Source organism: Saccopteryx bilineata, chromosome 4 (genome assembly GCF_036850765.1).
Source record: "Saccopteryx bilineata isolate mSacBil1 chromosome 4, mSacBil1_pri_phased_curated, whole genome shotgun sequence".
Taxonomy (NCBI): Eukaryota; Metazoa; Chordata; class Mammalia; order Chiroptera; family Emballonuridae; genus Saccopteryx; species Saccopteryx bilineata.
The window spans coordinates 227,130,324-227,153,966 of NC_089493.1; the positions used below are offsets into that span (position 1 = coordinate 227,130,324).

Genomic DNA, 23,643 nt, shown 5'->3' on the forward strand with positions numbered 1-23,643 from the left:
ATGTTCACCTTCCTATAAACTAATGTAAGCCAGTCCCATTCAAAATTCAGAATAAACTTAGAGACAGAACCTCATTCAAATGGTAAATATTTGAAATGGAAGGACCTTTGCTCTCTCTAGTGATAGCTAATACTCTATTAGATGGGTAGAATATGTTCTGTAAATGAGACTATATAATAAACTATAAAAAATAAAATTCAGTACCAAAAAGTAAAATTTCAGGCCTTAGTTTAAATTTCAAATGTAAAATACACCACAATACGCCCTGTTCCTTTTTATATAACAGGTTCCTTTTCTAAAACATTCTTACCTTATCATCTTCATCAGACTTTTCTGAGGGAAGGAGAGAAGAATCACTCTTTATTTCCTCTTTCACCTTTACAGACTTTGTTGCTTTATTCTTCTTAGCTCTTGCTTTTCTCCTCTTTGAACCTCCCTAAAAATAATTATTTTTATTCTAACCAACTCCACAGGTTCCATTTTTAAAAAAAACTTCTTAAATACCTACCTAATCTAAAATGCTAAAGGCCCATATATTCCTACCCAATCCCCTTAGCCTGTTGGTTATAAGCTATACCAAGCTTAGAAAGTCAACAGAAGTCATATAACTTAATAAAAAGCAATTAGAAGTAGAAGTAGAGAGAAGTAGGAGGAGAGTTTCCACCATTCTAAGTTATTATCAACAAATTCAATGCCACCAGAGATAGCATTAGAAATTATTTTTAATGGTACATAGGTAGATCACAGGTAAACTATTAAAGGTTGCTGTAGTTTCTAATCACCTCACTTGGTGTCTTTTTCCTACTTTTTTGGAGCTCCCTGATAAGTAAGTTTGGTGATCTCTTAATTCAGTCCCTTAAGTTTTCCAGTGTCTCCAAATAACAGTAATAGAGGCCTGACCTCTCAAAAAGAATTCTAAGGAAATTGTCCTACCCTCTCCAAATAAGAGGAAGGGAAAAAAAAAACTAATCTTACTTCTTAAAATCATGACTCATCAGTGTTAACATAAATGCTGAGATAACTTAAGGCAAAATATTACCATATTCAAAAAAAGCTATACAGGAAAATACATTTATAAGCTCATACTAACTCCATCAGTTAGATGTCTATCACAGTGAATTTCAAATGGTGTGTCACTAGAATTTTTTTTTTTTAAAGTAAGGAGGAGGCGAGATAAGATAGTGAGGCAGACTCCCACATGTGCCCTGACCAGAATCACTGCCCCCTCCCCCCCAATCTGAGGCCAGTGCTGGAGTACCAAACTATCCTCAGCACATAAGGCTGCTGTGCTCAGACCAACTGAGCCCCCCGAGCCTCACTCGAACCAATCAAGTCACTGGCTTCGAGAGGAAAAGGGGGAGAGAAGCAGGTAGTCGCTTCTCACGTGTACCCTGCCAGGGATCGAACTGGGTACCATCCACATGCTGGGCCAACACTCTATCCATTGAGCCACTGGCCAGGACCTTAAGAGCTCACAAGAATGTATTTTTTTTATTCTGTGAGAGGAAGGCAGGCAGAGACAGACTCCCACATGCACCCTGACTGGGATCCACCAGGCAAGCCCACCAAGGGAGTGATGTTCTGCCCATGTAGGGCGTTGCTCCATAACCAAGTTCTTCTTAGGGCCTGAGGTGGAGGCCATGTAGCTATCCTCAACACCCAGGGCCAAACTTGCTCCAATTGAGCCCTGGCTGCAGGAGGGGGAAAGAGAGAGAAGCAGGAGGGGGAAGGGTGGAGAAGCAGATGGGCACTTCTGTCTGCCCTGACAAGGAATCAAACCTAGGAAATCCACACGCCAGGCTGACGCTCTACCAATGAGCCAACCAATCAGGGCAAGAATTTTTAAAATATTCAGTAACTGACTATTTAGTCAGGGACACTGACCTCTTTTTCCCTTAGCTTGTCATAAAAATGACAGCCATCACAATAGTCATCCAGTGTCAATGAATGAAAATTATACTTTTTTTTTGTCAGATAGGCAGAAAGTATATTTTCTGGTGTGCCACAGAATTTTAGTAATTACAGTTTATGTGTGCCCTGAGATAAAAAAGGTTGAAAATTGCTGGTCTAGGGTATCCGTAAACTAGACTTATCTTACTGAAAAGTAAACTGCTCTTAAGCATCTGAATTTTAACTTACTGCACCAGAAAGTCTCTGAGCTTCTTTTCTTGCAAGATCTTTACTAAGTAATTTGATGAGGTAGTCTGCACGTGTCTGTAATTGTTTTGCTTGTGGTTTTTTATCAGGATCATCTGGAAGAATCTGAAAAGCAATTAATTTTTTCAAGTTGTCTTTATTAAATAACATAAAAGATTTAAGAGCTAAAAACTGCTTATTCATTTTTAAAAATATATGTCACTAATAAATTATAATTCTAATATGTAGGAATAAACAACTTAGAATGCAAAATAATTTTTTTCTACATCTATGCCACAGCCAGATTTAGTTTTTATGAGAAAGAATTCTAAATAAATACACAGGAGGAAAAATATCCTTCCATTGAAAATGAGAATGCAGTGTTAGGTTAGAAATTTCTTTCAAATATTCATTAGTATAATTAGCACCCAGTGTTACTAAACATTATGGTATTCTCTGATTTCCTTCCTTTACCATAACAGTATATGAGCTATAAAGTATACAAAACTTCCAGAATACAAAATAGCTATCTAGAAGATGAGCCATAACAGGCACTATGAGGAAACTTTTATAGTGGGAATCTAAACTATTTCAGTTTTGCTTTGTAGTAACAAATGGTAAAAATATCAGTATCTGAAAGTCCCATTTGTCTGTGAAGAAAAATATAAAAAGGTAAATTAAGTGATTAAAAATAAGAAAATAGCCTGACCAGGTGGTGGCACAGTGGATAGAGCGTCGAACTGGGATGCTGAGGACCCAGGTTCGAGACCCCAAGGTCGCCAGCTTGAGCGCGGGCTCATCTGGCTTGAGCAAAAAGCTCACCAGCTTGGACCCAAGGTCGCTGGTTTGAGCAAGGGGTTACTCGGTCTGCTGAAGGCCCGGGGTCAAGGCACATATGAGAAAGCAATCAATGAACAACTAAGGAGTCGCAACGAAAAACTGATGATTGATGCTTCTCATCTCTCTGTTCTTGTCTGTCTATCCCTATCTATCCCTCTCTCTGACTCTCTCTCTGTCTCTGTAAAAAAAAGAAAAAAAAAAAGAAAATACTTTGTGTTTTCTGTTTTAGGCCAAGAAATGATGTTCGCTAATGTGGTAACATGAAATCACCAAAAACCTTAAACATGATTTGATATTAATTACAAAAAATTTCAGAATCGTTTTTTGCCCTTGAATAATCTAGTTAAGGATGAAATAAGAAATTTATTTTTAACCTAAAGAAAAATATATCTTTGTCCTAATAACAAAAATAATTTCAGAGATCATTTAAAAATCTGAGATCACTTAACACATTGTTGACTGCTCATAAGATAACTTGTGTTTGCATTTGCACTAGCTATTTCAATTTTGAAACTCAAGGTAATATAGGATTATTGTATTTATGACTCTCCGCCCTGAGGGTCGAAGTTTGAAAAACAGCACAGCAGTCTATATTCTCATGTGGACTCCTTTTCTTCCCACTCCTCCAGGTGTGAGGTACAGTAAACAAAACAATCACAGAATCCAGCCATCTAAACTTGGACTATCTTCTAATCGCTTGCTGTTTGGACATACATATCAAGGATATTGTAAAATCTTTCTTCATCGTTTTCAATCGTGTTCAGTTTATTTTTTTAAAAAGTGACTTTTCTTGATATTTAGGTTTTTATTGCAAGTATATACCGGTAACTGTATTACCAAAGTTTTAACCATGATAGATTGTGAAGGTAAAGAACTTTTCAATGAATTATATGCAGACACTTTATCTGACTGTCTGAGTGATTTTGAAATATATTGTAGTGATGTAAAAACTGATAGTTTATCAGAAGACAGTAATGAGTCAGATATTACACCAAAACTACAAAAAAGAAATGTAAGAAGATCTGACAGTGAAAGTGATTTTGAAGAAGAGTGGATTGAAAATGATATTATATTAACTTTGGAGGATTATTCAAATATTTCGGGTGTAACTGCTGACCTTAGTGATCCATGGAGCGTCAGGGAAGTGACGGAATTACTTTTTAGTGATGATTTTTTTATTTCTCAAACCAATTTATACTACCACCAAATGGAACAATTTTACAAAAAATCTTCTAAAACTGTACCGTGGACAAAAATAACCAATACCGATTTAAAGAGGTTTCTCAGCTGATACTGATGGGACAAACGGAAAAATCACATTGGAGGGTCAATGGGCCTTTGGTTGAAGCTCCATTACTTCCTAAAACTATGAGCAGAACAAGGTCTGAGCAAATTTTTACATTTTTCCATCTTAGTGATAATTCACAAAATACATTTAATGAAGACAGACTGTATAAAATTAGGCCTCTTGGATTACTTTCTTCCAAAATTTCAGTCTTTGTATGTACCTAAGCAAGAGTTATCCCTAGATGAAGCAATGATGCCATATAGAGGCTCTATCAGCTTCAGAACATATAATCCAGCTAAAATAATAAAATACGGGATTTTGGTGAGAATGCTTTGTGAAAGTGAGAGTAAATACATTTGCAACTTTGAGATTTATTTAGGTGAAGGCAAAAGGCTGCAAGAAACTTTATTATCTTAGCGCCATATCTTGATTCTTGGCATCATGTAATACCAAGATAATTACTACAATAGCGTTTCTACAGCTGAAATATTATTAGAAAAGAAAACGTTACTCTGTGGTAACTTAAGAAAAACTGTGGCTTGCCAAAGGTACTAAAAGAAAAGTCAAAGAATCTTTTAGAGAGGGGAAGTGACATTTTTATGGAACGGACCAATGTTCTTTTATCATGGAAAGATAAAAGACTAGTGAATATGTATCAACTATCCAGCCTCTATGAAAACAACTGGAAAGTGAAAAAGAAATTCTACAGAAGATATAGTTAAACCTGTGTGCATATTGGAGTACAACAAATACATGAAAGGAGTTGATCAAGCAGAACAATATCTGGCAAACAGCAGTATCTTTCGAAAAAATATCAAGAGTGGTCTTAAAAAGTAGCATTCTTTCTGATCAATTGCGCTTTAAGTCAATGCATTCAAAATTTGCTGTAGTAATTACAATAGACAAAATAAGATACAAAAAATTTCTACTTGAAATAGCTTAGGGAATGGATATCCGCTGGCTCAAATGAGTGCAGCTCAGAACCTAACACTTCTTCTGGTACTTCTAAAGAGCCCCTTACACTGATTCACCTTTCAGGTTTTCAGGGCAACTAAAAGACCACGTTTTAGAAAAATAGTCCCTGGTATAAAAAAAATCCAACTAGAACGTATAAAGTGTGTGTTTCAAAAGGAAAGCACAGTGAAACCAGATTTATTTGCAAAACATGTTGTATATCATTACACATAGGTGATTGCTATACAGTATATACCACACCAAAAAAAATTACCAAAACATATAATATGTAGCAGGTATGTACAAAATTTCATTTAAATTCATTATGTATAAAGTATACTCAAGTTTCTTTAGATTGTTTCACGTTCATACACAATTACGAAAAAATAGCCAATGACATGAGATAAGTTCTGTGTAAAATTGCCAGTCAACAATGTGTTAAATTAAATCCCTTCACAAAAACTAGATTCTAAAGCTAAGGTCATACAGCTAGCTAGAGCCTTGGTTTCCTGATTCGTAGTTTAGTTTATTTCTAACATAACTAAAGATATAATTTAATCAAAATTAAACTCAACATTAACAATCAACAGAATCAAGAAATATTTAAGTACCTTGTGTGTTAGACTGAGGTCAGGATCCATTTTAATCATTTCCCAGCTTCCATATCCGTATTCATATATACCAATTAACAAATTGGAATCATCTTCTTTGCCCCAGTCTATATCAAAATGAGCTGCCTTTGTATGGCATGGGATAGTATACCTAGCATTAAAGTTAATAACCAATGTTAAGTTTAAAATTGCTTTTTTAAAAATATGAGTCATTAGAATTTTATATTTTTAAAACATTTGAGTCAAACTAGCCATAACATTTCTAACCTACATTCACATCCAAATTACTCAATAACGATAAATATTTGTTATAAACGGAAAAAGTGAACAACTCACTGCTTTCTTTCTTCTGGATCTGAAGGAATGGATTTGTGCAATGGTATTAATTCTTCTTCATGGGAGATGACTAGCTTGGCATTCACCTGTACTCCTGATATTCGGAATGTTGGACCCTTTACTTTCCCAAGTCTACCACCTTAATTTAAAAAAAAAGTATAAAATATATTAACTCCAAAACATAAAAGCAACATATGCTATTAATTATATTAATAAGTATTATTTATTTACCTATATTTACATTATTGGGAGGACTTGCTAGCAAACCTTAAATTTCACTACAAGATTTTTAGTACATACTACCAATTATAACAGAGCAGATCTAGATTTATAAAAAGCACTTCATGTACTTATGTGTTTTATCAATTGCAGAAGAGACTTTATTAATGTGGTCAGCGTCTAGATAAGATTTCTTATTTTTTCCCAGTACATCTGATTACTAAATCTTATCTAAATACTTTTATTTTGTGGATGAATTGCAAATAAGCATAGTGAAGTAACTATGCCCCAAACCAATATTACACGTGTATTCTTATTGGGAATAAGAATAAAATATAGTACAACTAACAGTAATTCTTGACTGTTAATTCCTAGTTAGAATTATACCAGGCAGGTAGTCTATTGCCTTCATTAATACAATTCTGTTCCTCATTTCCTATTACCCAGCAATGGTGTCTTGCTTTGTTTTGTAAAGCATCTTTTAAGACTGATGAATAGGATCTTAAGATATAATACCTATCTAACTCAACAAAAGCATATTTTAAAACTTCTATTTGCCCCTCTTTAAATCATTCACATTTTAATATTACCTGTCCGTTCTGTTCCTGAAGAATTGTCCTTTAAAGCTTTAATGCAACCATTATGTACCAATTCTCCTAGTCGTCTGAGGTCTGTCTCTGATTTATCAACTAATTCAGCATCTCGAGCAATTGCGTCTAATCTGTAATAAAATAATACAATTCTGAGGTAAAAACAAGACTAAATTTCACTCTATCTTACGTTCTACAAATCAAATTACTGCCTGCTCTACAAATCTAGTTCATATAATTGGCACAATGTACAGAAAAACAAGGAAGATTTGAGGGGGAAACAATTCATCAATATATTCAAGTATAATAATTAAGTTAACCAATTTATTAGAGTAAATGGTATGTTCCATATTTGAAGATAATCTAATAATTCTTTAAAAACTTTTCATAACTCATCAGATCTTAAATTCAAAAGGAAGTGGTTAAATATTACCATAATTATAAATAAAAAACGCTATATACTTTTGTATTACTATGCACTAACTAGATAAGAATATTAATCTTCAAAATGTTTTTTTCATCATGTAAGTAATTATGCAAGCCTTTTATTGTATTGTATGCAAGCCATCTCAAAATTAAACAGAAAGTAACTTTATTTTAAAAGAGAGTTTTGGAGATAGACAACATAGTTCAACCAATTTGAGTCTTTGCTGCTCTGTACTTAGACAGTGGGTTTGCCACAACAAAGAACAAAGAATATCAAAATCACCAGCAATGACTGAGGTTAACTGATACTGTAAAAAAACAAAACAAAAAAATACTATCATGATAATCTGCATTTTAATGCAGTTTGTATAAGAAGCAGCTGTATTTAGGGAAACTTAAGGAAATTTCCCTAGTAAGGGAAAATAAACTGATCTTTACATCAGATAGGTAGGTTAGCAACTCAGTATTTCTAAGAATAAATCTGCTAGTTTATAAGTTTCTGATAAAAAATGATAAAGCACTTGAAATGTAATTTAGAATTATAAAAATGCAAAGTATTTTACAGACACATTTTATAGAAAACATCAGCAGCATATTTTAGTAAAAAGAATTAAAAATGGTACTAAAACATTTTTCAGAACTACAACTGAAATTTGCTTTCTACAGATTAATCATGTAAGTGACTGTTATAAACAAATTTAACAAAGCACACAGACTGAAATATTAGTATAAACAAATAAAGCTGACGAGCACATAAAATACTATAATTCTGACAGTCACAGATATATTTACCTTTCCAGAGGGCCACCAAATTTCTTGTAACTCTTGATAAACCTAGCAGAAAATAATTGTTTAATTTAAATATAGGCTTCACTAAAAATTAAAAAATAGATATATTTATAAATATATAAAAATAAGAAAATACTTGTTAGTGTACAAATTAATTCAAGGTACTGTTACTAACAAAAATGAATGAACTATGTATGCTAAAAGCCAAAATGTTAAAATATTAAAATGTGCCAAGTAAGAAAAGACATATTTTAACACCCAAGATGATGTTTAGAAACCAATATAAATAAAACAATAGAAGCTAAATTTTATTTTGGAAATTACTTTATTATTTTTACAAGACAAAAAAAGTTTCAAGACTACCACAGGAAGTGTCTCCAGAATTATCAATCATATTACACCTCCAAACATTCCAAGTGTTGATAAAATTTTACTAAAAATAGCTTTAATTCAGAAGTATGGTATTATATCAACAATGGAAAATAAAAATTTTACTTAAGAACCAAGCTATTCCAAGTGGATGATGGATGAGGGAAAATATCCAGGAAAAGTAGAAGTTGAAATGCCTCTTCAACTAAAGACAGAAAGTCCAGCAAATCAGGTGGTCATAAAATACCCTTAATAAAATCTAAGAACATATTTAATTTTCTGGTAGAAAGAATGAGGAACTTTATCAGTCAGGTCTATGATGTAAAAGAAAACAGTTACAATGGCTTCAAAAATAAAAACAAACGCTGAAAATACAATCATGAACTTTTACAAATTTCATAAGCAAAATTATTACATAAATGAAAGTAAATGGTTATCCTATTTCCCTTAAATATACCAGTATATACAAATAAACATATTTTGAAAGAAAACTACAATTTATATTACATAGCTTATCTTACCTCAATTCCTATTTAGACAAACAGAAATACCCTTAACATGGTTCCTTTCAAAAAACAAATCACTTCAAAATTTAAAAACTAGAAAAATATGGAACTAAATTATTCCCACATAAAAACACTAATGCTGGGAGTTGTAAGTGACAAGAGAATTTTTATTAAATAAGTCTAATGTATTGAAATATACATTCATTTTTCAAAAAGGCCACTATTCTGAACCACATTAATAAATGAAAAAAATTTAGCTGTCTACATACACTAACAATAAATAATATGCAAAAATTAAGTGCCAAACATTTTTTTCTCAGTTACAATGAACACCCAAAAGCAGAATCCACCCAATCCCTAAACAGTTATCATATATATTTGCCTCCTCTAACACTTTCACATTCATCTTTGAAAACTATGGGATTTCTTAGTTTCACCCTCTAACAAAAGCATGATAAAGAAAATGGTGTTATATCATCTTACCGCCGAATTTCTGCATCACTAAATCCTTTAATATTCTCTCGAGGGATAGTCCGTGGTCTTCCACGTTTCTTTGGCCTTTTCCTTTCGGAGACTGAATCACTATCAGATCCAGAGTATCGCCTACTTCTACTGCGTCTCCCTTCACTTCCATTGAAACTAATCTGTATTTTGAAAACAAATATTTACCCAAGCTGAAAGTAAAGGTTTCTATTATAAGAGCAAAGAAAACATAAAAGAATTGACAGAATTTAAAAATTCAAATGTTTCCTATATATATCAAATATTCTATAAATAAAATTTAAAAGCAAACAAAACAGAATAATATAGTATGTGAATAACAGAGTTATTAACTTACTATTTAGCATTCTTATAAATAAGCAGGAAAATACCCACTGGTCCTTTTATTAAAAAAATAAAAAAGGGCCCTGACTGGTTGGCTCAGTGGTAGAGCGTCGGCCTGGCGTGCAGAAGTCCCGGGTTCAATTCCCGGCCAGGGCACACAGGAGAAGCGCCCATCTGCTTCTCCACCCCTCCCCCTCTCCTTCCTCTGTGTCTCTCTCTTCCCCTCCCGCAGCGAGGCTCCATTGGAGCAAAGATGGCCCGGGCGCTGGGGATGGCTCCTTGGCCTCTGCCCCAGGCGCTAGAGTGGCTCTGGTCGGGACAGAGCGACGCCCCGGAGGGGCAGAGTATCGCCCCCTTGTGGGCGTGCCGGGTGGATCCTGGTCGGGCGCATGCGGGAGTCTGTCTGACTGTCTCTCCCCATTTCCAGCTTCAGAAAAATACAAAAAAATAAATAAAATAAAAAAGGATACTACAAATAATCAAAAGCCTAAAATTATACAACCTCACTGGCACATTTTTTATGAGAATTAAACAATGAAATGAAATTCTTTTATTTATCTATCAACTTGACTAATACCAACTAAGCAATAATAGGTAATATTAGTAACAGTACAGAAAAATACACTTCTTGTGAATATTTAAACTGAAACAGAAAGCAATTTAGCAATATTATATCAAAAGCCTTTAAAAAAAAAAAAAATTATCATTCTGCTGACTCAGCAATAATCATTCCCACACTTTGCCTGAGATCAGAAATGTGAAAGAATATTGGCCAACAACATAATTTATACCATATAATTTTAAAAAAATAATAGAAAACAATCTAATGTTCATCAGAGATAGGCCAAATAATCTATACAATGAAAAGTTGAGAAGCCATTAAAAATTGTGTTGTAGAATAATTAACATTCATTTTATACTGTCAAAGGAAAGAAAGCAACTTATAAATTAATACTCCAATTTACTGTGGCAATGATATGCATAAAAAATAATTCAATTATGTATACCAAAATAACATTACTAGTATCAATCTCTGGGTGGACAGGTTATGTGTCACTTTTATGTTCCTGTAAGATGTATCCATTTATTGGTATCTAACTAGGTTGATCAGATATTTAAAAGAAAAAATGCCAGTTGAACTCATATAAAAGGCTATTAAAAACCCACATAGCCTGACCAGGCGATGGTGCAGTGGATAGAGCGTAAGACTGGGATGCAGAGGACCCAGGTTCGAGACCCCGAGGTTGCCAGCTTGAGCACGGGCTCATCTGGTTTGAGCAAAAAAGCCCACCAACTTGAACCCAAGGTCGCTGGCTCCAACAAGAGGTTACTCTTGGTCTGCTGAAGGCCCGCAGTCAAGGCACATATGAGAAAGCAATCAATGAACAACTAGGGTGTTGCAACGTGCAATGAAAAACTAATGATTGATGCTTCTCATCTCTCTCCGTTCCTGTCTGTCTGTCCCTGTCTACTCCTCTCTCTGACTCACTCTCTGTCTCTGTAAAAAATAAATAAAATTAAACAATTCAACCTTAAAAAAAAAAAAAAACCCACATAAAGCCTGATCAGGCGTGACGCAGTGGACAGAGTGTTGGACTGGGATGCGGAGGACCCAGGTTCGAGACCGAGATCACCAGCTTGAGCGCCAGCTCATCTGGTTTGAACAAGGCTCACCAGCTTGAGCCCAAGGTCACTGGCTCGAGCAAGGGGTCACTCGGTCTGCTGGAGCCCCCCAAGGAATATGTTAGAAATCATTCAATGAAAAACTAAGGTGCTGCAATGAAGAATTGATGCTTCTCATCTCTCTCCTATCTGTCCCTCTTTCTGACTCTGTCACAAAAAAAGAAAAAAAATAACCCCACATAAAAACAACTAAACATCCATTAATTGTTTAACAGATATACCAAAGTTTCTCTAAATCTTTCTGGAGTTTTTCCAGTCTCAGTGCATATTCTAAATACCTTTAATATGGTGAAAGCTTATTGCAAGTTAAAAACAGGTCTTCAGTTCTCATTTGTTCTAACCTTTCATCCTTCACTAAGATAATGCCATGCAAATCACTAAAGGGTTTGAAGACATAAACACAAACAAGAAAATGCATGCTCACTTTCAGGCCAAACACAGTTGGTTCCACTGAATGGGATGTAGAAAGTTGATAGGTTGCTCCTACTCTAACAATAATATCATAATCTACAAAATCTCATTTGAAAAATAACTTTCTGCCTGACAAGGCACAGAGCGTCGACCTGGGCTGCTGAGGACCCAGGTTTGAAACCGCAAGGTTGCTGGCTTGAGCGCCGGCTCATCCAGCTTGAGCGCAGGGTCGCCAGCTTAAGTGTGGGATCATAGACATGACCCCATGGTTGCTGGCTTGAGCAATGGGTCACTGGCTCAGCTGGAGCCTCCCAGTCATGTATGAGAAAGCAATCAATGAACAACTAAAGTACTATAAGTTGATGCTTCTCATCTCTCTCCCATCCTGTCTGTTCCTCTCTCTCTTTCTCTCTCTCTGAAAAAACAAATCCAGAAAAAGCCCTTTCCTTAAAAGACCTCAGAATCACAAAGCAATCCAGTAGTCTCAAATATAAGGAAATACAGTAGCTTGTAAGAAGAAACGGGACTCAAACACTGGCTTACTTGTGAAGAGCATGAATGGTAGGCATCAAGTACCATAAAAGCAGGAAAGAAGTTAGGCAAAATTTGCTACAGGCTGAATGTGGGCTACCATGAGATCATAGAATCTCTGAAAACCAAAATAAAGGAAGAACCTGCACTCACTGTCACAAACCTCCACCAGGTGCTCATGAAAATAATGGAAGCAATGAGGGATATCATAGAAAACTTTGTGGAGAAAGGTAGCAATCACCTTTGAGACAACAGGCAGAAATCCTTGCCAGACCCATCTCACCCACTGAACTGAGGGCAGAGGAGAAGACCTAATATCGTTGTAGGGAAAGAAAACAAAAATTCTACTCTTGGAAGAAAAGTAGCAGGGCAAGGACTAGAGTGAGGAAAGTCCCTAATTTGCCTCAGGCTTAAAATTTAAAGAGGCATCAAAAAAGTGATCAAGATGACTAATATTGTAATGCAGTATTCTAAAAAACAAAAGTCAATGCAAAAAAATCTAGTATTAAGGTTTTTTCCTTATGCTGCAGGATCCGAAATAGCTTGGCATGACACTGTTACCATTATTTACAAATCCATTATTTTGTCCATTTGGGCCATAAAACACCAACAAATTTTTAAAAATTCAAATCATATAAAGTATGCTTTCTAACCATGACTGAGTTAAATGAGAATAACAAAGATACTTTTAAAATCTCCCAAATATTTGAAAATTAAACATACTCCTAAAAAACCTTATGGGTTAAAAAGAAAGTCACAAAGAAAATTTAAAAAAAACTTAAAGGGCCTGACCAGGTGGTGGCGCAGTGGATAGAGCATCGGACTGGGATGCGGAGGACCCAGGTTCAAGACCCTGAGGTCGCCAGCTTGAGTGTGGGCTCATCTGATTTGAGCAAAAAGCTCACCAGCTTGGACCCAAGGTCGCTGGCTCGAACAAGGGGTTACTCGGTCTGCTGAAGTGCCGCAGTCAAGGCACATATGAGAAAGCAATCAATGAACAACTAAGGTGTCAAAACGAAGAAAAACTGATCATTGATGCTTCTCATCTCTCTCTGTTCCTGTCTGTCTGTCCCTAACTATCCTTCTCTCTGACTCTATCTCTGTCCCTGTATAAAAAATTTTTAAAAAATAAAAAATTTAAAGGAATGAAAATGAAAACAACATATCAAAATTTGGAGATTCAGATAAACAGTACTTAAGAGGAAAACTTGTAGCATTAAAGGCTATTAATATTAGGAAAGAAAAGGTCTTGATTCAATGGTTTAAGTTTACATCTTAAGATACACAAAAAGAGCAAATTAAAGCAAAAAATGGATAAATAATAAAAAGCAAAATTCAATAAACCAAAAGATGGTTGACAGTTAAAAAAAAATAAACCTCTCAACTAAAATGATAAAAAAAAATTAGCAATATTCAGAAAGAATAGAAGGGGATCAATAAATACCTTATAGATAATAAAAGGTTAAGGGGGATATTATGATTAAATTTATGCCCATAAATTCAACAACTTAGATAAAATGGACCAACCTCGAGAGAAACAAACTACCAAATCCACTCAAGAAACAGATATTCTGAATAGTTCATATTTATAAAAGAAATTGAAGTTTTAGCTAAAAATTCTTCTAACAAAGAAAACTCCAGGCCCAGATGGTTCCCCTGACAAATACTGCCAAACATTTAAGGAAGGAATACCAATTCTACATAGCTCGCTCCAAAAATAGAAGAAGGAACACTCCTTCAACTCAGTTTATGAGGCAAATATTATTAAATCAGATGAAGACGTTACAAGAACACTACATACCAATATCTCTCATAATTAAAAATAAAACAAAACAAAAAAACGGTCAGTGCAGATTTTAATACTCTTATATTACAAAAACATCTTTTAAATTAAAAAGTCACCTGCTTAGCACAGTTTCTCATTCTTGGGAGCATATAAATTTCTTCAAGTTCCTTTTGTCTTTCTTCCTCTTCTAATCGTCTTCTTTGATCTTCTGGAATGATTTCTTCCCAATTTTTTGAATTTCTTTCAGGTTCCAACTCAATGTCATCCTCATCCATGTTTGAAAAGTTGGCAACCTGATGAATTCCAGAATATTAATGGAATTAGCATTAAAAAACAACTCATTCTTAAATTTTATTTTGCTTTCTTAGGAGGGAGAAGTGGCATACCAGAATAAAACAATAAAACTTAAAGATCTTCAGAATAGTGAATATGGCTATGGATTAAACCATGTATGAATGCTGAATGCTAAACTATTTAAAGTTAATTTCTTTATTAAGTCAAAGTAGATCACAACTCAAATGATTTCTAAGAATTCTTTTCCAGGCCCTGGCCGGTTGGCTCAGTGGTAGAGCGTCGGCCTAGCGTGCGGAGGACCCAGGTTTGATTCCTGGCCAGGGCACACGGGAGAAGCGCCCATTTGCTTCTCCACCCCTCCGCCGCGCATTCCTCTCTGTCTCTCTCTTCCCCTCCCGCAGCCAAGGCTCCATTGGAGCAAAGATGGCCCGGGCGCTGGGGATGGCTCTGTGGCCTCTGCCTCAGGCGCTCGAGTGGCTCTGGTCGCAACATGGCGACGCCCAGGATGGGCAGAGCATCGCCCCTGGTGGGCGTGCCGGGTGGATCCGGTCAGGCGCATGCGGGAGTCTGTCTGACTGTCTCTCCCTGTTTCCAGCTTCAGAAAAATGAAAAAAAAAAAAAAAAAGAATTCTTTTCCAGGAATGATTCCCTTTTGTCCTGTTAGTCAATAAAATTATTACAACAGAACTTGAGAAAGTTGACAGAACAAATTTATAGTAGCAACATGCTAAATCCCCTTCTGCAGGAATTATCGCCAGTCCATTAACTACCAAATGCTGTAGAACAATCCAGTATTATTTTTACTTTCATAAAAAGAGAAATTAAGGAGCTACTGACAAGCTATAGGAGCTCTGAGGTCTTAAATTTATATAGGTTTTCTGCCCTAGCCGGTTGGCTCAGTGGTAGAGTGTTGGCCTGGCATGCAGAAGTCCCGGGAGGGAGGGAGGGAGGGAGGGAGGGAGGGAGGGAGGGAGGGAGGGAGGGAGGAAGGAAGGAAGGAAGGAAGGAAGGAAGGAAGGAAGGAAGGAAGGAAGGAAGGAAGGAAGGAAGGAAGGAAGGAAGGAAGGAAGGAAATGTGCAGTCTGGTATTCAGAAAGCACTCATTAAAGTTAATTGCCAATATACTATATTAAAGCTTACAAGAAACTATGCTTATCCCCCTGAAAACAGTGTTTGTTCCCTCATGTCTGTTATTTAAAGCCAGCTATATCTAAGTATCAAACCATTGGTATAAAAATAATCAATATTGCATAATTATATACTCTAGTTAACTTATTAGTTTTTTCCAAGTGTTCAAATTAAAAAAATATAGTGTAATTTCATATAATGAGACTCTAGCCAGAGTCAGCACAAGTTTCACACACTTTCACCTCTCACCACAATTACTGAAATACTCTTCAAACTTACCTGCTTAATTCTTTCTGCAATACATTTCCTTTCTTAATTCTTTCTGTAATATAATTCCTCTACATCACCGCAGTGATCCATTAAAATCATGAAAGTTTTAAATTATTGCTATGTCCCTGCACATGGTACATTGCAGTGCTCAATATATTGTTGAATAAAAAACAACAAATTAAATTCATTCTTCAAAACCTCAGTTCCTGGAAATATCTAGGATATTTTATATAAGTAAATGGTACACAACTTATTCTGAGGTCTGTTGACCTCATTGCTTTAGAATTCCTGGCAACCTTTTAGCCCTCACCAAACCAGACCAGGGTATTTGTTAAGTATTTATGGGACCTACTGCTTACTTTGTCTGACTGATTTACTTGTTTTCTTAGTTATGATAATGTTTAAATTAATCTACTGTCAAAAACTGCTTCAATAAAAATCAGATAAAAGACTTCAGTCATGAAAACCTAAATAAGAGAACATAATCATACTTTTACCCAAATATTCCAGGACATAGTTTTTGCCAAACACTGTTCTAGATGCTAGTTTAAGGAAATAATGTCCCTTCCCACTCCACTAAATGTAACTATTCATAAATGATTTGCTCCCTTCTAATTAGCTTGCTACTGGTTTGTCAGAATTAGGAAAAAAAATCTTATACAATAAATGTTGCCAATGAAGTATCCAAAATTTGGAATATAGCATATTTTAAACCAAAATATTAAGACACAAAAAAGTCAGTCCCTCTCAATTTACATAATTATAAAGAAAATTTTAAAAGAATATTTACCTTGAACTGGGAAAGCAATTCATCTCCTACAGTTAAAGGACCTGGTTCATTTTCATGAGTTTCAGCCCTCTTTAAGATTTCGTCTATATCCATTTCCTATAATTAGAAAGAAACTTTTACATATAGTTTAACATATTTTAAAGTAAACAAATTTTATACTTAATTGTAATTTAAAGAGATGACACATTTTGAAGCAAATCTTTCTCTCTTTTTAACCTGGGGCTCTTGTTCTTCTCCTTCAGGTTCCTTAAAAAGTTCCTCAGCACCAAATTTTAAAATGGCAGATAACTCTTCTTTATTGAAAGGAGTAGAACTAAAATCAGAAAGAAAGAAAAAAAAACAACACCCACAGTAAAAAATTTAACATTCACAGAGCACTCTATTAATTACTGACATAATCATCTTATAACAGTTATGACTTAGATAGGTAAACCATTGGTAGTACATGTATTTTAAAACAAAAAGAACTTGAAGTCCAAATGCTAGAGATTTCCTTGAAGATTCCAGAACTAAAGTGGTGAACTCATGTATCGAATATTCATCTTTGACTAGAAATTAGTCCAGTGCTTTAAAAAATTAATACTAAATACAGTACTTCAATATTCTGCTTAGTCTGTAGCATTTCAAAAAAGTGAGTATAGTAGGATTCTAAAATGACATTTTTTTACACTAGAGTAAGTACCTCGAGGGGGCAGAACCTGTGTGTAGTACTGTCTTCCCAGTTGTATCCATTCTTTGAATCACAAGATGATCTAAAACCATCTTCTTTTTGGCCCTTTCAAGAATATCCTCTTCCACTGATCCCTTCGTAACTAGACGATAGATATTCACCTATAAAGATATGCATGATGAAACAAAATTTAAAAAAAAAGATTTGTTTTGCTAATCTGAAGTATCCAAATATTGCAATATAGACTAGAGCTCATTCCACATGAAGTTTTCACTGGTTAAAAGCATAATAAAAATTAAAAAAAATAACAACAAACCATATATATATATACACACACACACACACACACACACACATATATATATGGCAACATGTTCAAAGCTATGTTTCTTTAATTCAAAGATTATTTTGAGGATATATGTCCTTCTTACATTTTGGTTACGAGATTTGATTTGCTTTCTTTGAATTAAGAATGATAATAATTTTTAAATTATCTCTTAACTGAGGGAAAAAAGGGAAAAAATGGTAAATTTATGAGAACCTTAAACTAGTTTTTCTCAATTCTAACATTTCATTATTCTATGCAATCCAAAATTCTATGAGCCACCACCAAGTTGTGATGAAGTCGACATTAAACAGTTTTCCAAAATAGACAAATCTTTATGTGTAATAATTTTGCCCTATTTTTCAAAGTTGGTGGTTCTGCAACAAACATTACCACTGTACAGAGATATTTTGAAAATTTATGGGAATGTTTTTAGTGTTCACGATGATTAGGTAGGCTTACCAGCATTTAGAGTATAAAAACTAGAGACACTAGACATCCTGCATTATACTGGACTTTCTGGAAGTAAAAACTTATCCTGTCTTTCAATCCTTTCAAATGATTTTAAAAACTGTTTTTAACTATCTTGAGTTTAAATTCTAACTATCAATATAAACATAAAGCAATTTTTACAAAGTTATGATGCACACAAATTTTTTCAGGATTGTAACTATTATGATAATCAGAGAAAATTAAATACTGTTTTATTTGGATCTTTATCAAAAGTTATCTTCAAATGCTTACGGTATTGGTGTCACTAATAAAACGTCTGCATTCGTCATCTACACGTAGTTTGTTGTTGCATGCAAATGTTTAACAGGAAGGAGATCAGAGATTCCTTTTGCCAATTTTGAATTGAATACTACTTAAATAGCAGGTACATGAAGCATAGGGATCTTATATTTCATCAATAATAAAATAATTAAAATAACCATTAAGAAAAATGCAGTTCATATTTATACCATATTTATGTTTAAAACATTCTATAACACAATTGTTGGGCAGATAAAATATATTATGCTCACTTTGTTAAAGATGGCGCTGCCCACGTGGAGGCCGTCACGCAGGTGATATTAATGTGTGTTGGGGGCGGGCTGTGGGCAGGCAGAATCCTTGTAGCCTGGGGCTTGGTTTGGGGATTAAGCCTTTCCCACCCTTTTTGATGTGGGTGGTACAATCCCATCATGCCTCAGATAAGTGACTTTGTATTAGAGACTTCCCTATTTTGTATATTGGATTAAAGGTTATGAATCTACACTATAAAATGGGGGCAGAACAGGAGCTTGCTCTCTTAGTTCCTGAGATTAACATTAGAACAGAGAGCAGAGAGGAGAGCAGAGAAAAGCCACGTGGAGGAGGCCAGGAGAGGCAGCCAAGATGGCGGAGTGTTGAGTGAGAAGCCAGTTTGTGCCGAGTTTGTGCAGGGAGAAGGAAGGAGATGGGAAACAGAGGTGAATAAGGCTGGTGAGCTAGAAACCTTTGATTCTAGGAAACTCGGATAAGTCAGTAGCTTTGTGAGCACTGAATGTGAGTGGGTTTTGGAGCCCAGTGTGTATTTTTACTTGCCCGCCGGGTGCAAGCTAGGATTAAAGATGATGGCCCATCAGTTTTTGACTCCGTTGTTTCTTTACCGACTGTTCGAATCCAATGTGAACTTGCATGGGCCAGGCTGCTCTGATGGTAGTAGTGGCTGTGGCTTTTGGCTTTACAATGATTAAGAAATCTGTATTGCCATTATTTCTGATCTTATTCAGATACTCTTCCCAGAGGTCTTAACAAGCAACTTCCTACAGTATCCTTCTAACTGGTTCTTTCCTGTTGGGCAGATAAAATGTATTATGCTCACTTTGTTAAAGATAACACGAGGAGGCCGTTGCCCAGGTGATATTAATGTGTGTTGGGGTGGGCTAAAGGCAGGCAGAATCCTTGAAGCCTGGGGCTTGGTTTTGGGATTTAGCCTTTCCTACCCTTTTTGATGCGGGGTGGTACAATCCAATCATGCCTCAGAGAAGTGACTTTGTATTAGAGACTTCCCTATTTGGTATATTGGATTAGAGGTTGTGAAGCTACAATATAAAATGGAGACGGAGCGGAAGCTTGCCCTCTTGGTTCCTGAGATTATCATTAGAGGAGAGAGCAGAGCAGAAAGCAGAAGGAGGCCACGTGGAGTAGGCCAGGAGAAGCAGCTAAGATGGCGGAGTGCTAAGTGAGATGACAGTTTGTGTAGAGTTTGTATCTGGGATAAGGAAGGAGATGGGGAACTGAGGAGAATAAGGCTGGTGAGCTAGAAACCTTTGATTCTAGGAAACTCGGATAAGTCAGTGGCTTTGTGAGCACTGAATGTGATTGGGTTTTGGAGCCCAGTGTGTATTTTTTGCTTGCCCGCCGGGTGCAAGCTAGAATTAAAGACTATGGCCCATCAGTTTGTGGCTCCATTGTTTCTTTGCCGACTGTCCGAATCCAATGCGAACCTGCATGGGCCAGGCGGCTGTTCTGATGATGGCCCTGGCTCCCGGCTTTACATTTCCTATTTTCTATCACCTACTACGAAATGTGGTGGCCAACGTCTTTAAATAGTATAAGTGAAATGTAAGTCTGGCTGTGTGTTAATCCTTTCAATATAGGAGGTATCTTTTCAGTGCAATTAATCACTATTCCCCATCTAATGTAAAACACAGGAATATTTTTGACTCTTGACATATACTATATATATAAGGTCTACCGGAAAGTTCTGTCCGTTTCCATCACAACAAGTTTCGACATGTAAGCACATGTTTATTTGGCATGTGTGCCTCTCTATTTTTATCACTTAATGTATACATACTGACGTAGCAAATTAACTAAAACAAAGTTGATTCACGTTAGTCTTATGTGTGAAGGGATAGTGTACCCATGGCTACTGATAAAGTTTGCCACTAATTTTTACGAATTTCAACAAGGAAGAAATGCTACAGAAGCATGTCTGTCGCATCCACCATATTCCCCGGACTTAGTACCCTCCAACTATCACTTGTTTTTGCCCTTACAAAATTTTTTGAAGGGCAAAAAATTAAAAAATGAAGAAGATATCAAACAAGCACTGGTTCAATTTTTCACATCAAAAGATAAAACATTTTTCAAAAATGGGATATACAAATTGCCCTCACGCTGGCAAGAAATCATTAATAATAATGGCAATTATATTATTTAATGAAGTTTATTGACAGTAAGAAAAATTTATATTTTGTTTTATTCCAAAAACGGACAGAACTTTCCGGTAGACCTTATATATTAGGCCCAGCTCACCTGTGAGAACATTGTATTTTTTCACCTTCTCCCCTTTTAAAAGTCTATAATTTGCATTGCAAGATGTCATCCTCTCTTCAAGTTCCCCTCTCTTTATAATATACAAATAGGGCTGTTATATCTAATCTAATGCTAATTTTTATCCTGTTGTACACAAATATACCCCTGGCTCTTCCTTTCCTTTGTAGTTCTTACTGGAGAATGAGTCTTGTTGTTATTCTCTCAACTCTAAACTTACTCTTTACATCCTTCGTATTGTCATATATATTGAAATACACATTATCTGAAAAAACAAAACCCCTCTTTTTTATACTAAATAACTATTAGGGCATCAAAGTGACTTTTCAAATTATGTTTATCTATTTCAAGATAGAAAACGGTATGAAAAACAGTTGCTATAAAACAGGGATCACTTGACTAATGATGCTAAGAACTACTCCTTTTAAACAAGCTTTCATTTAAGGGTATGCAATGTTGGTCCAGAGTGTAAAAAATTATGGGAAGTGTAACCGTGAGTGGAAAAATTGTGCTTGACCTTTTGACTAAAATTAAAGAAAGCAGGAATTGACCGCTCCCTATCATAAACCACTGAGAAATTTGCTTAGAGCTAGTTCACCGGAGGCAGCTCGACCACCACCGAAACAGCTTACCAAATAGGTATGTGTTCCTGATAAAGATAGGATAAGGGTTAACGACTAACTGCCAACTCAGCTTCTGTAAACGGTTGCTTGCTTGCCTACCAAAGTATAAAAGCCCTTGCAAAAAGACTGAGAGTGCTCTTGGCTACCTCCTTGCCTTGAGCCCGCTCGCGAGTGTAATAAACTTTTTCTTCTGTTTTACCCCACACACTTGGGTCTAGAGTCTTCGTGGTGCGCCTTCGGTCAACAGGAAGCAGCATGACACATTCCTAACGATGCAGATTTATGATAATTATCTAAATAAAACATTTTTAGCTTTAAATTATGGATATATTTTTTCAGTAGAAAATTGAATGTTTAAAATGGCATTATAAACGTGTTAAGCCATTCTGTGAGATCTGTTCATAACTCCTGCTTTGGAGAAGTTTGAGAAGTAGTATACTATTTAGAGGCAAACAAATGAAAATACAAGGAGCAAGGCTTCAAAAGGATGAGTTTTTCTCAAGGCCTAATTATAATTGCTAGACAGTTGTACAAAAACTGTAAAATGAGAATGACTTTTTTGCATAGAGAATCTTTTATAGACACAGATATAGAAAACAGGCTAAGAAAAACATAGCAATCTTCTAAGCAAAATCTCTCAGTGGTTAAAATATAAAATAGTTAAAATAAAATGAAGATGTTTTAAGGTTTATATGCTAAATAAAAAATACTGTACTCTCCAGCTGTAAACAGAATGCATAATCAAAAGAGAGTGATGATTCTATTTCAGCATAGTTATCTCAGTTCTGTAGAATTCACAAGTGATTTTGGTAAATCTGAATTCCTTAGCATGCTATTTTATAAATAAATAGCATGACTGTGTTCCAAAGATCTTACCAGGAGAATAAACTAAGATCACAATGACCATAAAAAGATTCTAAAAAGAGTTAAATAAGGGGAATAAAAAAATACCTGTTTCTTTTGTCCAATTCGATGAGCTCTAGCCTGTGCCTGAAGATCATTTTGCGGATTCCAATCAGAATCAAATATAACAACAGTGTCAGCAGAGGCTAAATTAATTCCCAGACCTCCAGCTCTTGTGGAAAGCAAAAAGCAGAAATCCTATAAGGAATTATAAATAGGCACAATTTTAAATTTCTACAAATTATTATTGTAAGTAATTAATATGAGAATTTTACAATTGACTTTTTGAATTTAAAAGTATTTTACCAATAAAACTGAAAGTTAGTTTTTAAAAATACTAATAAAATACATAGACCTCTACAAAACCAAACAGGAAAAGACTCTAAAATATAGCTATATACGGGAATAATAAACATCAAAATAAAAAAAAAAAATTCAAATGAAAGGGCGCTAATTTACTTTGAAGCATATTAACTCTTATGTTGATATAATATTGGTAAGAATAAAATTCTTCAACTTTAATATAAAATATTGATTTAAAAACCTGACTTGCAAATCAAAATTGGCTCATCAATAAGGAGAGCCAATTTACCAATAAGACTTGTAAAACTACAAGTATGACTAAAATAATAACTAAAACAATTTACAATTTTAAAAGCATTCGTACCTCTGATCCTTCAGCATTAAAATGATCTAGGGCTTGTTTCCTTAACTCCCCTTTTATTGATCCATCTAATCTCTAGAATAAAAGACATTAAAACAGCACATATAAAAGAATTAAGAACACTTTTTAAGGAATTAAAATAAATTATAAAATTAAGTATAAAAATGTGACATTGTCTTTGCTACGACTAAGAATAGAAAGTAGTTTTTTGGCAGTAAGACAATGGCTAGGCATTCTGTCTTTGCTCTTAACCACTAGGACTGCTTCCCCAAGACAGCAGAGGCTTTCATTCTGCTCAAGACCCACTTTAAGAAATGCATTTTAGAAATGCAAATTATTGAGCTCCATTCCAGACAGATGAAACTCTAAAGGA

General features: G+C 35.1%; 1 protein-coding gene across 2 annotated transcripts in view; it reads right to left on the reverse strand.

Moving 5' to 3' along the window:
* Window positions 1-23,643, reverse strand: part of CHD1 (chromodomain helicase DNA binding protein 1) — a 96,511-nt gene that overhangs the window by 17,638 nt on the left and 55,230 nt on the right. For both annotated transcript variants that reach the window (XM_066273890.1, XM_066273891.1), the window contains exons 18-30: window positions 23,274-23,345; window positions 22,655-22,804; window positions 17,465-17,613; window positions 16,999-17,095; window positions 16,783-16,878; window positions 14,417-14,593; window positions 9,548-9,708; window positions 8,193-8,234; window positions 6,975-7,105; window positions 6,166-6,304; window positions 5,830-5,980; window positions 2,140-2,262; window positions 311-436 (exon numbers count right to left, since the gene is read on the reverse strand). In XM_066273890.1, coding sequence (XP_066129987.1) covers window positions 311-436; window positions 2,140-2,262; window positions 5,830-5,980; window positions 6,166-6,304; window positions 6,975-7,105; window positions 8,193-8,234; window positions 9,548-9,708; window positions 14,417-14,593; window positions 16,783-16,878; window positions 16,999-17,095; window positions 17,465-17,613; window positions 22,655-22,804; window positions 23,274-23,345 — 1,614 coding nt within the window. The remainder of the gene's footprint in view (window positions 1-310; window positions 437-2,139; window positions 2,263-5,829; window positions 5,981-6,165; window positions 6,305-6,974; window positions 7,106-8,192; window positions 8,235-9,547; window positions 9,709-14,416; window positions 14,594-16,782; window positions 16,879-16,998; window positions 17,096-17,464; window positions 17,614-22,654; window positions 22,805-23,273; window positions 23,346-23,643) is intronic.